Raw genomic sequence first — 18,006 nt, 5'->3', positions numbered from 1 at the left:
ACGTGCAAAGATGTAACTACAATTCGATCACTCGATCGAATTTATACGGTGTCAGGCTTCCGATGACGATTGCAAAAGGTCTTCCGACAGACTAGTTAAAATTTCCTTATCTTCACTCGATATTCTGCTGAACTCGATGCATAGTGCTGTTTTGTATTGATGATCGTACTTATGCAAGGTGTCCTATTCAATTAAAGCAGCACTAGTGTCCTGTCGACAGACAAGATATACAACGTCGCCGTTTTTACTGTTGTTATCATCGTTGCCTAGTTATATTGTAGCTGTTGCTGCATAGCACAGTGTGTTCTTTCCAATTTATCTGTACCCGCCTTACATTCCGCCATCACATATTTTCATTTCCGCGTAACCCTTTTTTGAGCTGGTATTTGCGTCTAAGCGCTGACTAATATTGTTATGAAGCGTATTCATTTTCTGTTGAAGGAAAACTGCTGGCTGTCTTACTGCTGTTATTATTGTTTTTGAGTTGTTGTTCTTGGCTAACGATAGGGCTCAGCCAAGCCCATTTTATAATGGCTGTGTGATGGGCTTGGTGCTGTCCATCGCTGGATTACTTACCGCTGTTACTGCTAACATAAGTGGTGCTATTCACTGTTGCGTTCCCCACCAGCACGTCCGTCTCGGCCTTCCTATAGGGATATCCCTCTAACAGCGGCGCATTTGTCACGGCTCCGTTACGACGTTACACGTTGGGCTTCTTCAGAGCAGCCGCTGTGTTCTGTGTCAGCTCAAGTTTCGCCCGGATCGCTATAGCCATTGATTTGTGAACCGACTGGAGAGGGACAACGTAACCTCGGACCGAAGCAGGATCGAACAGAGTAGGAGTTCTACTAGCATGACTTTATGGTAAGGCAAGTAGCGTCGGACCACGCGGGAGATAAACATATCAGTCTATCTATTATAATTCTTTACTTGGTTATGGGATTATAATAATAGATGTATCCGGAAGAAAGACGAATACGGACTTCAAAGGTCCCTTTGGCTAACCGCTACGACGACAAATAACCGGCTTTGATAATTCGTTAACGAGACGGTAACCCATTGGCATTAATAAACAGCTGCAAGAACTACTAACACATTCTGTAAATTGTATAGGTAAGTAAACGGCAAAACGCAATACTATGCGAACTTGGAAAGCATGGTCTATAACTGTGTCATGAGCAAGCACGGAATAATTGCACGTGTTTATGTTCCTTCTTAGCCGTTTGTTTCTAGAAGCAATGTCATACTTGAAATTATCTTGCATTAGAAATTGGTAGAAGTCAATTATTGGTAAAACAGAAAGAGTCATGCGTCTCTTGCCGTGACAACCGAAGGAAAACAAAAGTCGTATCGCGCGCGAAACACCGTTCTGTCTTTCGTGCATCTTAACAGCTTGTTCCGACGACACATTTCGGTGCTTTTATCGTGTTACAACTACGGCCGACCGCCACATTTGTATGAAGCTGACGTAGCTTGCCCTTGTTTCCATACACATGACAGCCATGTTGGCATGAAAATTCAGTGAAGCCGGCCGCATCTACACAGAAATGCTAAGGACGGGCTTTTAGATTTAACGTAGCCAGACAATGAATCCTAATGACGCTAATAGGTTGGGCTTGAAAAAGGTATAGTTAACCAAACTAAAAACATACGGATGTACAAAAACAATAAGGTGAGTCAAAACACGCTTTTTTTTACCACCCGAATTAATATTCAGCCGAACCATATCGAATACCTCATGTATGATTTCAACATTCACTCTGTTCATTGATTCAAATGGGGCGACTTAATGAATTTATTGCAGATCATCTTAATTATTATTACCATTTTATAGAAATATGCCATTGAATGTTAACATGGGATTTAACAAGATGGTTTTCAATAAGTCCGTGTTAATCTGCAGAAAGCAGATGATGGTTTCATTTAATTTCTATGATGATGTTAGTAAATGGTTTATCGTGCCGGAATTTATTTCATGAGTAGCGTTACAGGATAATAGATAATATATAATATTACATGATAATGTTAACATCCTATTAATATTAATAAGGGACCGCTGGTTTCAGCGGTTCCAAGTATCGACTGTCGTGTTTCGGGATCGGCTTTGTCATTGCCAGGTAACAACGTCATTACAAAATATTGGTTTTAAAACGTTGGCTAAGTGCACTGGGTCAAGTCTAAAAGTTCCTGTCATAGCTTACTGTGTAGCATGTATACCAGCCAATTTCAGAGCCACGCTGTCGTTTAGGTTCCAATCTGAGCATAGATAATACGGTTTGTTTCCTGCTGGAAACCGGCCGTTCTATGGAATGCTTAACAGCGATGCCGGACGTAAAAATCCAAACATAAGGGCTAATAAAATAATACTACAGTGCTAAACTCTGAGAAAATATAGGTCTTGAATGATGATAAACAGTTAAAAATGTTTTTGTACCGCAGCCTAGAGCTATTAAGAGCTCGACAAACCTGGAATATAACCTTTTTATAAAAATGTTACTAGCGTTACCAAACAGGGTAACAAGACGGGTACAGTCATTTGAATTTTATTTCAGCGGGAAAACTGACTGACTTCAAACATATATGCTTTTGATACGATATCAAGAACGAAAGACTACCCAATCGAAAGTATATATAACGTATGTGTCCAATAAATCTCAAGCGGGATATAACTAAATTGCATGATGTCTGCATAAATTCAAATAATGAACAAACAGTACACGTTTCGCCGAAGGACTACGTCTAACTAAGGCAGGGCCGACAAAAAAAATTCAAAGCAAAAATTGTAGATTATCAGACATACGGAAACATTGAAAACGCGTATAATTACTATGAAGTTGTGAGCCTCAATTTCACGAGGAGGCAACGCGCACCTTAATGAAAATACACGAGATCACTGCGCAAATATGGCGATGTATGAAATTTATTCTAAATCAACCATGCGATATTAGTTTCAGGTGCAATTTTAAACAAATACAGCGAACGAAGATGCCTCGTTTCCTATTTGATCAGTGTTTTTTAGCCCATTTTTCGTACACGTAACAAAGATGGTTGTTTAGCCCTTAACTGTTGGCAAGTCGCTGAACCTGATTGTAAGTGCAAGACAGGTTTCTATTCCACCCGGTAAAATTGTAACATGCAGTTTTTATTAGCTTTGTTTCAGCTGCCAAGTGGCCTAAACAGTACTTTCACCAAGAGTACGACAAACATTGGAGTCAATGGAGAAATGATAATAATAAGAGTGACGATAACTGTTTATCCAAAACTACTATAATCCTGTTGGCGCAGATTTGAATGTTTCGTTGCAAGCGTTTTAAATCACCCAAAAGTCATACGACATACTCCATTGCCATTCTTACCAGTCCACGAATTAAGTTAATTCTTTGGAGAACATCGCGCAATATTCTAAATTGTCTTAGCTTTTCTTCTAAATAACCATTTTCCCCGAGCACTCAGTGTTCTGCTTTTTATTTTTCGTTGCGACAACAAAGCACCCCACGCTTGCTGAAATTCTATGTTAAGAAAGCACTCGGCTTTAACCTACTACCATTTGCGAAGTTCATGTTATACAAATTGGTATCGAAGATCTTTTGAAGAAGATATTTTAAAGCAAGTATTTTATGAGCTTCCCGTAAACTGCATTGAGGTAGCGGTAACACGTTCTATAGCCGCATACACATCTGAATCCATACTCAGCTAGACCGTTAACAATCGTTGGCAATAATTCTTACAAATACTTAACATATCAGCGTAGCTTTGTAGTTGAACTAAGATTATACGGCCGATATGAGATATTTTATGTTGAATCATAAAACTGGGTAGTGGAAATCATATTGTTATCATATTAGAAGAAAAACTTCAAGACAAAGTGTATTCCATGTTTATTACATAGATTTTGTTAAAAGCTAAACATTTGTTAATTTTAGGCAACGCTATGTCCTTATATGCGGCTATGTCCCCGCGGAGATCACCGCGTCAAATGTTGTCAACTGATTTTATGCTTAGTATAACGACTGCTTCGTTATATACTACCTCGTCGGCCATTGGCTGAGCCTTTGCGATTTTAGTGCTATTCTTATGGTTTATTGCCGGCTCTAGATGAAAATGTTTATTTAATATCTTCGGGCTATAGATGTACTGGGGACGATATGGATTCAAAGAGACATTTACGCCGATTGACACTTAACGATACATTAGATCAAACATATGGTACATTTCACCTTCTAGTCAAGGTTCCTGAAATTCGAATCCGTTTTTAGTGAACCTGTACGTTCTATTGATAGGTGGCTAGCCCCAGAACTATATTGACACCGACGGGGTAGAGTCCAAAGGTAACTACATTTACCTCTGCATGGATAATCAGCCGTTACGCTCCTGGCTAGCTGTTCATACGTATGGGAGTTCGGAAAGCATAACAAACTCTTTCAAATTGGGTCGTTTTTGCAGCTTCTTTTTCCCACTGCCGACAGCCGTCAGACAATTCCCGCGACCTAGTTTATATTTAGCATCATTGTGCGAACGTGATGCAGAACACGGTGGAACGTTTGCTAAGATCAGAGGTATTCGGGGAGAGGGGCTACTGGCTGCTGGCGGCTGGGGAGTTATATGGTAATATATAATAGATCAGTGGGAACAGGAGATAGATACACGGGGACGGGCTATACTAGGTATTATCAAAACTTATAATTTACAGAGCTGTGAGATATAATAGTATTCTCACTGATAAATTATGGCGACAACAATGGCACGTGACTTACGATACAATTGTAACAACAAAATCATCATTGTTGGCTGTTGTTACATCATGATGGGTTTAGTGGACAAAATGGGGACGAAAGTCAATTTCGTAGCTATTCCCACGGCTGCTTTGACCGCTTGGTCCGATTATCTGGACTTCAAGGGCCAAATGCGATTAACTCAGTTAACGCGGTATCAGCCAAACGAAAACGTCACGGCTGGCTATTGTCTGCTTCATGCACTAGTAACATCACCATCAACACACTATTAGTGTAGGTAGGCAATGTCATCATCGCCGTCGGCATCGCTGATATTAGTTTATATCCCTACAAAGGACCACTAAACTGAAGGACAAAAAAGAAACAAGTGCAGTTAAGGAGAAAGAAAGTAATACACGGCAGTCGAGTGTCGACTATTGAGGCAGAAGTGTCATAATAGCGCCAGTAAACAAGCAACGTCATTAACTACAGCTGATCCACAAAGAGGGCGGCGGAGGGGCTCGGGTCTATAGTAACTTGGCTTTGTCACAATAACATTGTTTGGCTATGCAAGCTCGTTTTATACTATGCAGTGGAGCTGACATCAATAGCCACTCCGTCCAGCTGCACCAAGAATAATTTATATTGTATCATCGTATGGTATGGTAATCTTTTTCTTTTCCTATATCATTCAGTCTGAATGATTTCTGTGCACATATGTATGCGGTACGATCTTCTGCAGGGGCTATCAATTGAATAATATTTTGCCGTGTCTTACTCTAGCTCGTTCTTTCGCATTCATGTAATGTGTCCCTCGAACGTCTTTTTTTTGTAGAGGCTGTTCTATTTGCTAGAAGGTGATCGTTAGTAGGTTCCTTGCCTGTAAAATGGCGGTCTTTTACGTCAGTACTGTGCTCATCAATTCATTCATTCGTTCGTTGATTTGTATGGCTGGTTACTAAAGAAGAAAAGCAGACGAAGAATAGAACTGACATCTGCTAGAATAGACGATGGCTGGAAATTAGATCACTGTTCTCTGTGATAACAGGGACGATCGGGAAGAGAGAGATGGCCTATTATAGCACGAACTTAATGGCTAAGGTTACGGTATTTAGTAGATTGACTTTAGTCTGTCACAGTCAATTATTTTACACATCGTGACGTGGTCGGATTAATCTTTTGTGCTGAAAAACAAATGCAACAGGCGCTTCACAATAAAAGCGACGCCGTGTTGATTTTCAATCGCTCCCACCACATATGCCCCGCAAGGGCCTAATTTTGCTTATCGGGTCTATATGGAACTATGGCATTGTAAAATATATAATGTACGAGATAAAGCCGCTTTCGGCTTACATCTTGCGAACAAAAACGGGCTAGTCTCTACTGCGTTTGATGATTTTGTAGCTAGCGGATTTTTTCTTTTATATAGTGACATAGAATTTAAGTTGCATTACAAATGATATATTTACACTGTTTCTATCTAATGATATTATATATTTCTAATGATTAAAGATCGGGTTACAGATCAAGTTTTCGTAGGTACAGATCTTCACCTTGATATAATAATATCTATGGTAAACGGATAACGTCAGACGAAAAAGATAGCAAAAAGAAAAGTGCGAGGTTGGGTACTTGAAGTAGGCCTGCCCTCGACAGCTCGACGCGTGTAGATGCTTTAAGACAAATATTACAGACGTATCAGTATAACTGAATAACCTATAATAGACTACTCACTCGTGCTCTATGATAGCAGCTGCAATTCTGCTTTCGGATTGGGTTGAAACCCAAGACCTCAGCCCCCTGCAGTTTCAGCCACAACAGCCGCTATATAAGGTAGCGTTAAAGAAAGTTGTTGGCCGCACCCCCCGTACCGTTGGCAGTAGCGAAGTTCATTAAGATATGGAAGCCAAATTTTCTGTTAATGCTAGATCATAAAAGCCTTTACTAAATAAACTTTACGCTTTCACGGTTGTCTATATGAGCCTACCATCGGAGACCGTTAGACTTAACCCCGTGTAGCGGGTCACATGTCATTGTACCCGCGCTGGGACGCTTTAATGGCGGACTATTCCCAGTCAGCCAATCGGATTTTCTTTTTCGGAACTTTTTCGACCATTGCTGCTTTATTTTTCTTTTGTTTACGACGAAAACTGCTGCTGATATGGCGAGCAACAAACATCCTTCGTAGAACTATTATGTATCCCTGTTACAGCTAGATACTTTAGAATCGATAGGATAAAACCAAGCAAATGCCGCGACTTGATAATGGAGATCAACGTACGTTTTTGAGAGAATCATCAATGATTTGGATGGCCTAAAATGCTACTTCGGGCCAATATGTAAATTGAAAAAAAGCAGAATAGCAGAATTTCGAAGTGAGCAAATGTAGTTTTTAATAATATATATAATAATATTAATAAGGTTCAATTATAATTAACAATATAGTAATTAATTATATTAACTAGCCGTGAATTTTGAGCTACAACATGGATTATCGTTTTAGTTGTTTAAATCACTTAAGTTCTTTTTTAGGATTTCTTGAAAAGGATTTGAAGTCATCCCAATGAAACTAAAATACTTGGCCTAACATCGATTAATAGGTTTTGTGGCCTACAAACAGGCAGCAGGCAGTAGCTGATTGCTAGTTTCTAATCCATCTGACAATACTTAAACCAGATTAAGCCGCTAAAAAGTCAGCATATTACGTGCATTGTAGATCTACGAAGAGTACCGTATTGATATTTGTCTTAAGGATATCTGTAGACGAATCCATACATCCAGTCTTACGATTTCACAGTATCGAACACTGAATATACTACTTACTAACTGTTCCAAATAATGACCTAGAATATAGCGGTCAGCTTATCTTTTTGCTTCGGGAAACCTTAAATCCGTTAGGATGATTGGATGAATTAGCCACCATATGTATCTATGAACTAATACCCTGATGTCCTAACTAAACCAGGCATTTCCTTGTGTTCCCCAGAGGAAGCGATATCCAATATGGGCCATATAACTTCCTAACATACCTCAGCTGGAAATGCACACTCGTAGGTAGAGATTCTCAGTTCGCATAAGATCAAAAAGAAACCTGTGCAAAAAAATTAGTGCGAGCTAGATAATGCTGGTGATATCAAATGATTGCATTCGAAGCGGACATCAGGTTCGATCCAAAGATATTATAGAAGTATGATTACGCTTATTTTTAGGATTGGCAAGAGATGATTGAGCGTCTCAAAGCAACAATAACATTTTAACGCATACAAACAAGCAATAATAAAACGTTAATGTAATACGCTAACCACCTTATTTTTTTATGGCAATAACAGTATTTACTCTTATAATGTATGTACTTGTTATGATAGGACCGAAAGCAATGTGTAGATCGAAATAGAAGTCTTTATTCATCAATTGATATTATTGTTAACAATCGTAGTTTGTCTTGTTTGCAAAAAAACAGTAGAAGGATGTTACACGGCCCATCTTAACGTTGACTTTCACTGAAGGAGGTAATGTGAGGCATAGGTAACTCCTGTAACTAAAGTGAATTTGAGCCTGTCCTCTTTGGAAAGGGATAATGTTTTTTTTTTTTGTTAAATAATGACTATTTCGGTTTTTTTTTGTCAATGGCTTTATCAGGAACCTACCATAATTGAGAAAAATTATTTGCATCAATTAGCACAGCTGTGTCTACCCTAACGAAAACTTTAAATGACATCTATAATATTTGTACGCCAACTTCATTGCTCTAGGGATTCGGGCCTGATCACTGTCGTCTAATAACTAACCTGTAGATGGTAACATCAAGGTGAAGCTCTTCCGAAGGCATCTCCCTCGTCTGAATGCCGTTTGGTGATATGCACACAGCAACACGTTTAAGCTTCTTACCGCCGGCTTTGGCCAATGCGACTACCTTTTTAATCGCCTCCGCAGTGGATGCCTCTCCCTGCACGCAACATGGATAATATCATTGTTATGAGAATGAATCGTTAGAGATTTTTGTTTGCATCGATTACTCTATGTTGGAGACGTGTCGGCCGCAATTGTAAATGGAGTATTTGACACAAAGCTAGTAATAAAGACAGTTTCCCTACAGAAGTGTTTAGTGCCATTGCTTATAAAGCAGGCCTCCGCGGTAATAAGTCAGCTTAAAGAAGCATTGAAGCGACCTTGAAATAGGCTCACAATCACATTGAGTCCTTCGGTAATGTGTAATCGTACTATTACGGGACATAAAATAACCTACATTCATTCCCTGTGTGGTACCTAAATAGGCGATGCGTTCCTCGGGGCCCATGGAAATCGAAACTATAACCAGCATCTAGGTACTAATTAAGCTAGTGGACTAATAAATTACTTGAAAAATGAAACGTATTTTATTCAGCTCCATCAATATCGTCGGAGGAACATTGCTGATATTGACAGGTAAAGGAACTTTACGATCTTATGTGATACTATGGGCATAATGTGCACAGCACAATGAGCCGGCATACATTTTCAGGTGGATACGCCCAATGATCACACGGTCAGAGAAGACAGTGCCGACAATGGTTAGAGTAGACGCTAGCCACTTACAGGACAACGGTGGTGGTCGTTTGTTGATTTAAAGAAACAATCGATTCTATTGTCCCATTCTATGAATGGAGTCCGCGACAAAAACTCTTTGATAAGAAGCGATTCTTGCTTTTGACCCAACTGACAATGGCTTTTTCCTCGATCCAAGTATGGTTTGTTTATTTAGGCAATTATTTATTTGTCAGTGACGAAGGTGACGAGTACGAAAACGCGCGAAAGAACGAATCGATCAGCAAAAGTTATAATTACTCAAACGACCTGCGATGCTTGTTTAAGACGTAGATCTGAACATGATTTCTCTCCGGACAGCAATAGATGTATCAAGCACCGCACGACGATAGCAAAATATTTTCATTTATATACAGTCCATGGTCGAGTATGCAGGTTATCATAAAAACAAGGCTACTAGGACATGGCCATCTCACATCATCAACGTATCGGATAATTCACCGAAGTTTAATCGGAATTGATTCCAGGGTATATTCCCAAAACGACGTAACTGTCCCCATCTTTTCATAGATGACAGTGACTTAGTCCTATGTCTAAGGGTGAAAGGAAAGTAGCGAGATTCTGCAGAAATTTAAAAGACAACAGCTGAAAAACACTAGGCTGTTAGAATCGATAGATTAGTAATGGACACCTTGGTGAAATGCTGTTTGCCGTCTGTCGACGTCATTGTCGTGAAGTTGTCGAATTCAACATAGAATTGAGTTGAATATAAGGTTAGAGGAAAGAAACGATTTGTTAATTTTCTTCTACACAGACGATTGTTGTTGTGGTACTGTTCGATGCGTCAAAGCGAACTGATAATCAACTGATCAACGAATAGCATCGTTCGTCGACCAGACCAACTATCGACATTGTTGCCAGGGGGATACTCGTTTTTGCCATATTAGTATTATACCTAGCTGCGCCCTTCGTTGCTGATTCGTTCTGCGTAATGGGCGACCAAAAGATGAAGAAACTGACAGGGTATCACAGTATCATTATGGTACCCGTTATTATCGTCCGTGCAGTTGACAGCGGCGTAGCTCATTTGTATGGGTTAAGCCCATGACGGTTCTCGTGGCGAAAGTGGTAAAATCGAGCTAGACCTTCTAAGCGCATTGTAGCCATGATGATGTGCTCGCTAACGCCACGTACGGCCTGCTCAACCAGCATTGCATACACAATATGTGAAAGTCTTCGTATTGGGCTTCCAGGCCCAGTTTGAAATTTAATTCCCTTAATTTTACCGAGTAATTTACAGAGATTAAATTTAGACTTGTGGGAGTCGGCCACATTTCTATGCTCTATACATATGCACAAATTCATGCTGTAAATATATTTTTTAGCAGTTTTTTTACCGACTGGAAATCTCTCGAAGTTTCATCTACTCGTGTGATCAAATTGAATCTCATGTGTTCGTTTGGCAGAGCCAGCTCTTATCGCCTATGAATCATCTCGCCTGAACAGTAGAATCAGTAAAATATATGGAAGCCAGTGACATATAAAAGCGCATTGTACCATGTTACTCTTGGTAGCTAGCGAAACGTCGACGAAGATGAACGCCACCATTGTGCGCCGCTAGATCCAGTAACGTGAGATGTTTGTACGAATAAATTACCAAAAACAAAACGTTGTTTATTCAGACCCGCTGGTTAGTATTGTTGTCCGAAGTAATGATTGGAAGTCTTTTTTTTTTTCTATAGGTAACTACCATCCGGTTGTCTAATAGGCATTTTGAATTGTATCTCACACTTTATCAAATAACGTGGTCTCGCATGCGATCTCAGATGTTTATAATTGTTACGGACGATACTCATCCTGCATTTGAAATGGTTTTATTCATTTAAATTCATTGACCAAACATAGAATTGACAAAAGATTTGGATAAATCATTGATAACCTGTACGAGCTGTCGATTATGATTTTTAGATTCTTAAAGTTAGAGAAATGCATCCACTCACGCAAACGCGATCTCGTAACGTTTATTTTCTCACATCGTTCAATTAGTGAGGAAGGATTTAAAAGATAATATAGAGGCAAGCAATCGTTGTACCGGGTTGTTCTACGATTCAATTCTAATTCAAAGAAAGGCTTGACACGATAAAAAAAACTCCTTATGAATAAAACAACGTGTACAGTTTTTAACTAGGCTCCAACCTCCCTATCCGTCAAGCTCTTAACGGCAAAAGTTTCTAAATATTAACTTATGATAAAATAGTCTGAAGAACTATCTATGCTATGTAAACATTAACCAGTTAACTTTATTTCATAAGTAGGTGAAAAGTGACTTTTTTGTTGAATTTGTATGGTGTTGTTTTTTTGTAGTAGACCAGATCTATACGAAATTAACTTGTAAATAACGCACCTTCGCGTTTTCAACGAAAGTAGATCCAAGGTATTTGAGATAGAAAGTAACTCCCTCCTGCACAGGCTCCTTTGCCCCCGGAGTGGTCGACCATTCTTCCGAAAGCTCTGTAACCAGAGATATTATATGTGCGACTTAGATACTTATGTGCTACGAATACAAATCTCTACCAAAATTTAACTTCTTCTATATTAATATAAATAAAGTCCTACCATATATATATATATATATATATATATATATCAATCTGTTTGTTACAGTACAACCTGTAGTTAATTAATTAATTATTGATTGATCGATATATTTAGACGTAAGGAAATAAATTAGTCGTACCTGCATATTAATATATACCGATCGCTAGCATACGTGTCCAGCATATTATCTGGCCTAACATCCACAGCTGAAATATGATTTGCAATCAGAGTTTGAACGTTCTGTCTCCCATCCGGTTACGCTATATCGACTGCAAACTAGCGCTGGCAAAGGATACAATGTACTACGGACCGCCAATTTCAAATATTACCGCCAACTGGAAACATTTAGTGTTTTGGGAACCACCATTCGATGTTCAGCATGGATGAAAGACATTTCGCCATCCATAAAACCAATTGTCGCAGTAATTTAGCTAGCCGCTGGATGAGTTGTTGTTATTATTAATACAATATCTTTATTGGATTCAACGCTAAACTCACAACGTAGAATGGATATTTGCGCGAGGCTGGTCGTACTAGACAATAGAACAATCCAATAGCTAACGTTCTATGCATCCGTACCACACATCATATATCAGTTAGTTACTCAAAACCTTTTCTTCAAGCAGTCAGTCTCTTTCAGCGTCGTGGGACCCTGTTGAATAGGTACCGATGCTGCATATGTTTCTAAAATAATACGTATATGTATTTAGGAAGGAGTTCAAAACACTGAACAGCTATCGGCCGAATTAACAAAACCAGGTAAATTGGTCATGCATTCCAATATTTTTTTTATCACGTCGAGTAAAGTGCGGTAACGTGATTATAGAAAAAAATACAGAGGAAAAATAAAAATTCCCCATCAGAAATTTAATAAAATCTTTCCCCCTCGAGACTTGGATTTTATACCTGTAATAAAAACAGTAGTTTTGAGTAAGTGCAATTATTCGTTATGCTATCTGGTGTTTATGCGAAACAGGATTAGCCAGGAATCTGTTTTCTAGATATTACTTATATTAGATTCCATATACGTTTAACGTAAGTCAAGTTAAATTATCAACTTGGATTCAATTTTTAATCGTATCGATTGTGTTTGCTTTCTGATACATTTCCTGAGGTGGCTGTGCACGTCTTAGACAGACAGAATTGAGCTTGTCGTTTTAGCTACCGCATCTAAATACACATTATCATTTGTAAAACAAGAATTTTATTAATAACTCGCAAACATTACCTCTTATTATAATATGAGGCACATACTGGACATGTTGGTCTTCGTACTGTATTCTCAGCTTGATAAAGCAAGGCGTCAATCATTTAAGCCATCCTACACACTGCTACGTGCTCTTTCTGAGCGGATTCAGAAAAAAACATACTAATAATGAGACAGATAGGCAATCGCTACTTCAAGTTCCACTACTTCAGAATATACTGGATGGCGTATATTCACGATAGAAGGTGGGCCTACAGTTGGTGAAAAGGATTAGATTTCTAGTGGGAAAAAAAAGTAAATTTGCCGTCAAAGCCGAGCTAGATGAATATCAGGACATGTTCATAGTTCTACAGTGAAGCACAAGTCTCGTAAAGGTCAGATGTAGACAAGTTATTCAAACTATCCAGCCACACTGAAGCCAAAAAGAATTTGAAAAATCTTAGTAGTAAGAGCGTCAGTATTTAAAAGAGTAACGTAGGGTGAAGTGGATAGCCGAGAGAAGATAATGAACAATCGAGCTCATAACGTGACACATATGCCACAAGGTGTAGCACATGTAGCAAAGTTCTCCTATGCATCCATTTCATCCGACTGACACGTTGCATGCCGAAGTTTCGAGATAGTTTTTTGATGTCTTGTAATGATGCTTCATTAGAGTGAAGTTATATTCAGCGGCCTGCAAGCATCTAGAGTACAACGATGTCAACAAAAACAGGATGCAATCCTAGAGAACTTAGTAACTGTTTATGATCGCCTTAGGACGACTAATGAATCATCATTTTTGGGACGTAGAACGATGCAAACATGCTAGTAGCCGTTAAAACCGGCAACTCAATATAGATATATATATATGTCTTGCATATGCACAATTGTCATTTTGTTTGCTTTGCAGTTGTACTTCACTTCTCTACTTTTGCTTTTTCCCTGTGCACGCTTCTGTATTCTGTCTGCATCCTTTTTCCACCTGAAAGGTTGTGCAGCAGACGCAAGTAATTCCGTTACACGGAATACTAAATACGGTGGGCGTCTCTTTTATAGAGACTTTTATAATGTTTCGACGCTGTCGTATTCGTCGGCAGGACAGATTTGCAAAGAGACATGAGCATTGTACGGAACGACTGAGCACAAACATGGCATCATTCGCTACAGAGGCAATGCTGAAGTTCGGGGCGGAACTGCATCGGTCGAAGGTCTCTTCTCTTACGTTCATATTACTTCGAAATTAGCCATCGTGTAACATGTAGCCACATAACGCCGCGTCGATTCTCAACTCATACTGGTGATCTGCCCATGCGCGTTTTCTTCAAACTCTGTTTACCGCTTGGGTCTGTGTGAATGGCTCGGACAGAAAGCTTTACAAGGCAAAGACGCCACGGAAATTCAACAAAATTTGATATTATATACATATATATAAAACACGTATATTTCTCCTACATGTATGTTGCACTCAAATCAAATTGCCCTGCTGCAAATATTTTACTTTCGAAAAAATCCTATCGAGCCAACATGATGACAGCCCTTGCGCAGATCTTCTATGCTTTCTGTCAAGGCTCCAATCACTGAAGCCACCTTCCAATGCAGGCTAGAGCCGGCATATATATAACACATAGCTGCTGGCAAAAAAACGTTCATGAAGCAAGCTGTGGCACTGAGGTTGCCGCAAAAACAGCAACAAAGTAGCGGTTCCAGCGGCCGAATTTAGAAGCCTATAACCTTAATGGCTAGTACGGCCTATTTATCTCATTCATTGGTATGCCAGCCAGTCAATCAATCGCTGTTTGTCCAGCCAGCTAGCGTCGGACCGTCGGTGGTTTGTGAATAAGCTGTTTACCTCGACTCACTAATGTGGCGTGCGCGTCAATACAACAATAGCTCGTATTTAGCTAACGATGCACGCGATTTACTCCGATAATAACGTTTCAGTTTTCGCCTTCCGTTATTTCGAGCTTAAATCAAAAAACAGAGGTTAAAAATGGCGGGTTTACGGATGTTTGTTGAAAGGAAGATAATGTAAACATACAAGCCGCGAAGCTCCACTAACAGTATCACTATGGACATGTAATGTCCAATACATTTGCAATATATATCTGATTGCCGCATAGTGGCCTGGCCAGCAACAAGTCGTATCAGGGGCTGTGACGGTATACAAAAGCAACACAGTTTGAGTTAAGATTGAGGACACGCTGCAGCAGTCAATAAGCGAAGAGGTGATTAAGCAATTCGGGAACGGAACTTCGCGACAGGGCATGGCGACGACGATTTGTTTGGCTTGTTGGTATTACATCATTGCTACACATGGTCCTCGTTCGATTGAAAAACTACCACCTGAAGCCAACGACACAGATTACATTGGTGAGTTTACCACGTACTTAACGTGTGTCTGAAATAGAGAAGGCGACATCGTGCTATAGACGCCGGTCATACTGCCAGGATCTGTCTGCTCCTCCAGTTTATTCAAGCCGTAAGTCGTTTAAAATGTGTATAGATATAGAGTCGGAATATTGACAGGGAAAGAGTGGGCAAATATGTTCGAAATAAGTCACCAGCACAGCGCTGCTTTGCTGGGTATCAATGCATTAAGTGGGGTTTATGTTGTGTCACGGTATTATTCTTAGATATTAAAGAAAAGTTTAGGGATTTTTAATGTCGATACTTTTACTATTGTGTCGACAGCTCAAAATTGCCCTCTGATTTTTCCGCTAAACGCAAATTCCACTCTTTTGCTATAGCGTATAACTAACTATAATGGCTAATGTTAAGCGAATGAATAATTATCGTATCAAGCAAACAGATGAACTAGAGGCACCTGTTTGATATATATAGCGAGCGAGTGATACCGTTCAATTTCCCAAATGACGCTCGATTCCATAGTCAAACAGAGAATATAAATAAGTATTTGTATTCTTTGTTTGACTATTCCAAGTAGAGCAATATTTTATAACGGGCGTTAAATAAATAAACGTTTCGAGTTTACGTCGAGTATTGTTACTAACGGTTGCTGCAGACGGCTGGCCCCTTCCACCGCCAAGTGAAAACTGTCCACGCGTGGATTGCGAACGTATTATCCCTAAGTTTAACTATCAAACACGTGACCTCTAAGCTACCAATAATACTTATAACCAGCTGCTTGTCTTCCGTTATGGCCTTTTGCGATCGTCCTATTCGTAAATTTACGCAGACGGTCTTAGGTTTAGCTACGTGAAGGTGCCGCATCGGCTTAGTGAGCAGAAAAAAAGAACCGCTCTTGTCTGGCTTTAAGCGCGCAAGGGAATTGAATAATATAATTAAAAAAAATATCAGCTTGTTATAGTCTTAAAGGTTAACCGTTTCATATCACATATTTATCAACAGACGAAACTCACGACGAAGCTTAGGTGTTCTTGACCTTGAGATCATGGGATGTTCAAACGAGACGATGCTATCTCAGGTTATCATAGTTCTTAATTAACCAGTAATGCCACTTCAAGTTAAAAAGTGGTGCTTTCTAAAGTTTCTCATAGAAAATAATTTATTTAGATGGTTGCTGCGGGGACATGAAAGCACGTAACTATTGTCTAAAGCATTCCCTTCTACGAATAGAGTGTCGTAAGGATTTGATGTCTAAGCTGTCGACTACGAGAACCAGTTGCAAAAGATCCTGATTTTTACCCTGCACAAGTACCACCTGTGAAGCTCAGAACAAAAATGGTAGCTTGTCAGTGCTTTAGACGCTCATCTGTCTGTGGCGTGGATGACACCATTTGAACCTTTCTGCCAGCGAAATTGGCATAAATGCTTATTACCTTAATGTTGATCTAATAGGACAGTTTTGATGTCGCCTTAAGTGTACCAACCTACCTAAGGGTACTCGTAACGCGGTAAGTGCGTCTGTCAGTAGAGGCAGCTTGTAGCATTTGCCGAACAATTACGAGGCTTCCATTAATCCCTTTCGAGCGTTGAATCTAAAATTTACGAGGCTGTAGCCATAATGTAGAGAGGAAGATTTGTTAAATTTTGCTGAGTTTTTATCGTATCTAGTGCTGTAACGTCGCCACCTGAAATGCCAAGAGCTGTTGTTTCGATCAATATAGTACAATATTCGTTAAATCTGTAATCCTATGTGACTGTTACACAATGAACTTTTTTCGGAACTTATATTTATGACAAAAGCATACGTCGTCCCCGCGTGTTGGCTCGTTTAGTTTTTGCAATACATATTATGTTCCAAGTGGAAATGGCAGAGGTTTTTATCTCATTAATGCTTGCGATTTTTAACTTCATTTGAGATATTATACGGTGTAAGTTACTTTTTGGACCCAATTTGGTCAAATTAAATCGGTTCTGATCTCGCAGTAGGAAGTATGCTGTCGCCGGGCTTTGGCATAGACATCCACTTTAAGTTATAATCTACATAGAAAAATATGGTATATATGTAAGGGATGATGATATTAAGGTGACTATTTTTTAATTTGTCGTTGGCCGGCAAAGGAACATCAGACTGTCAAGAATAGAAGTTAAATTGGTCTATATATGAAAATGATATATGCTACCAAACAACACACAGTTCTTTCTAAGCAGACGCTGTTCCACCTAGCATCAGCCCCACAAAGCAGGCAGCACAAATGGATGCCCTGCACGAGGATAACGTCTTCCCCCATTATCCTTCATTCTGCAAGACATATTCTATGTTCAGGGTAATTTTCATAACTGTGTTACTGGTATCATAATTTCTCAGTTTTCACTTAATGAACTTTACACAGTCGGCATTTCTGACAAAGATATACGGGATCTGGCCGTCTCACTGGTTAAGCTAGCTCCGTTCCGTTAGCATCTCGATTGTACTTTCGACCGCTACTTGTGGTTTCGTACATGCAAACAGCGACTCCAGTAACAGCAGGAGCTGACAATAGGCTCTCTCTTGCTACCGCAATAGCGTTAGTTGGCCGCCAAAGTAATGCTATGATTTGTTGGTGACTCCTCAGAATA

At 39.5% G+C, this 18,006-nt stretch overlaps 1 protein-coding gene across 1 annotated transcript in view; it reads right to left on the bottom strand.

The window, feature by feature from the left end:
- The window catches only part of LOC111266286 (low density lipoprotein receptor adapter protein 1-A), a 43,914-nt gene that overhangs the window by 9,224 nt on the left and 16,684 nt on the right, over positions 1–18,006 (bottom strand). The window contains exons 3-4 of the mRNA XM_022843651.2: positions 11,641–11,747; positions 8,501–8,658 (exon numbers count right to left, since the gene is read on the bottom strand). Of these exons, the coding sequence (XP_022699386.1) occupies positions 8,501–8,658; positions 11,641–11,747 (265 nt within the window). The remainder of the gene's footprint in view (positions 1–8,500; positions 8,659–11,640; positions 11,748–18,006) is intronic.

The sequence above is a fragment of the Varroa jacobsoni genome, unplaced genomic scaffold (genome assembly GCF_002532875.2).
Source record: "Varroa jacobsoni isolate VJ856 unplaced genomic scaffold, vjacob_1.0 scaffold_1069, whole genome shotgun sequence".
Taxonomy (NCBI): domain Eukaryota; kingdom Metazoa; phylum Arthropoda; class Arachnida; order Mesostigmata; family Varroidae; genus Varroa; species Varroa jacobsoni.
This window is presented reverse-complemented; position numbering and strand designations above follow the sequence as displayed.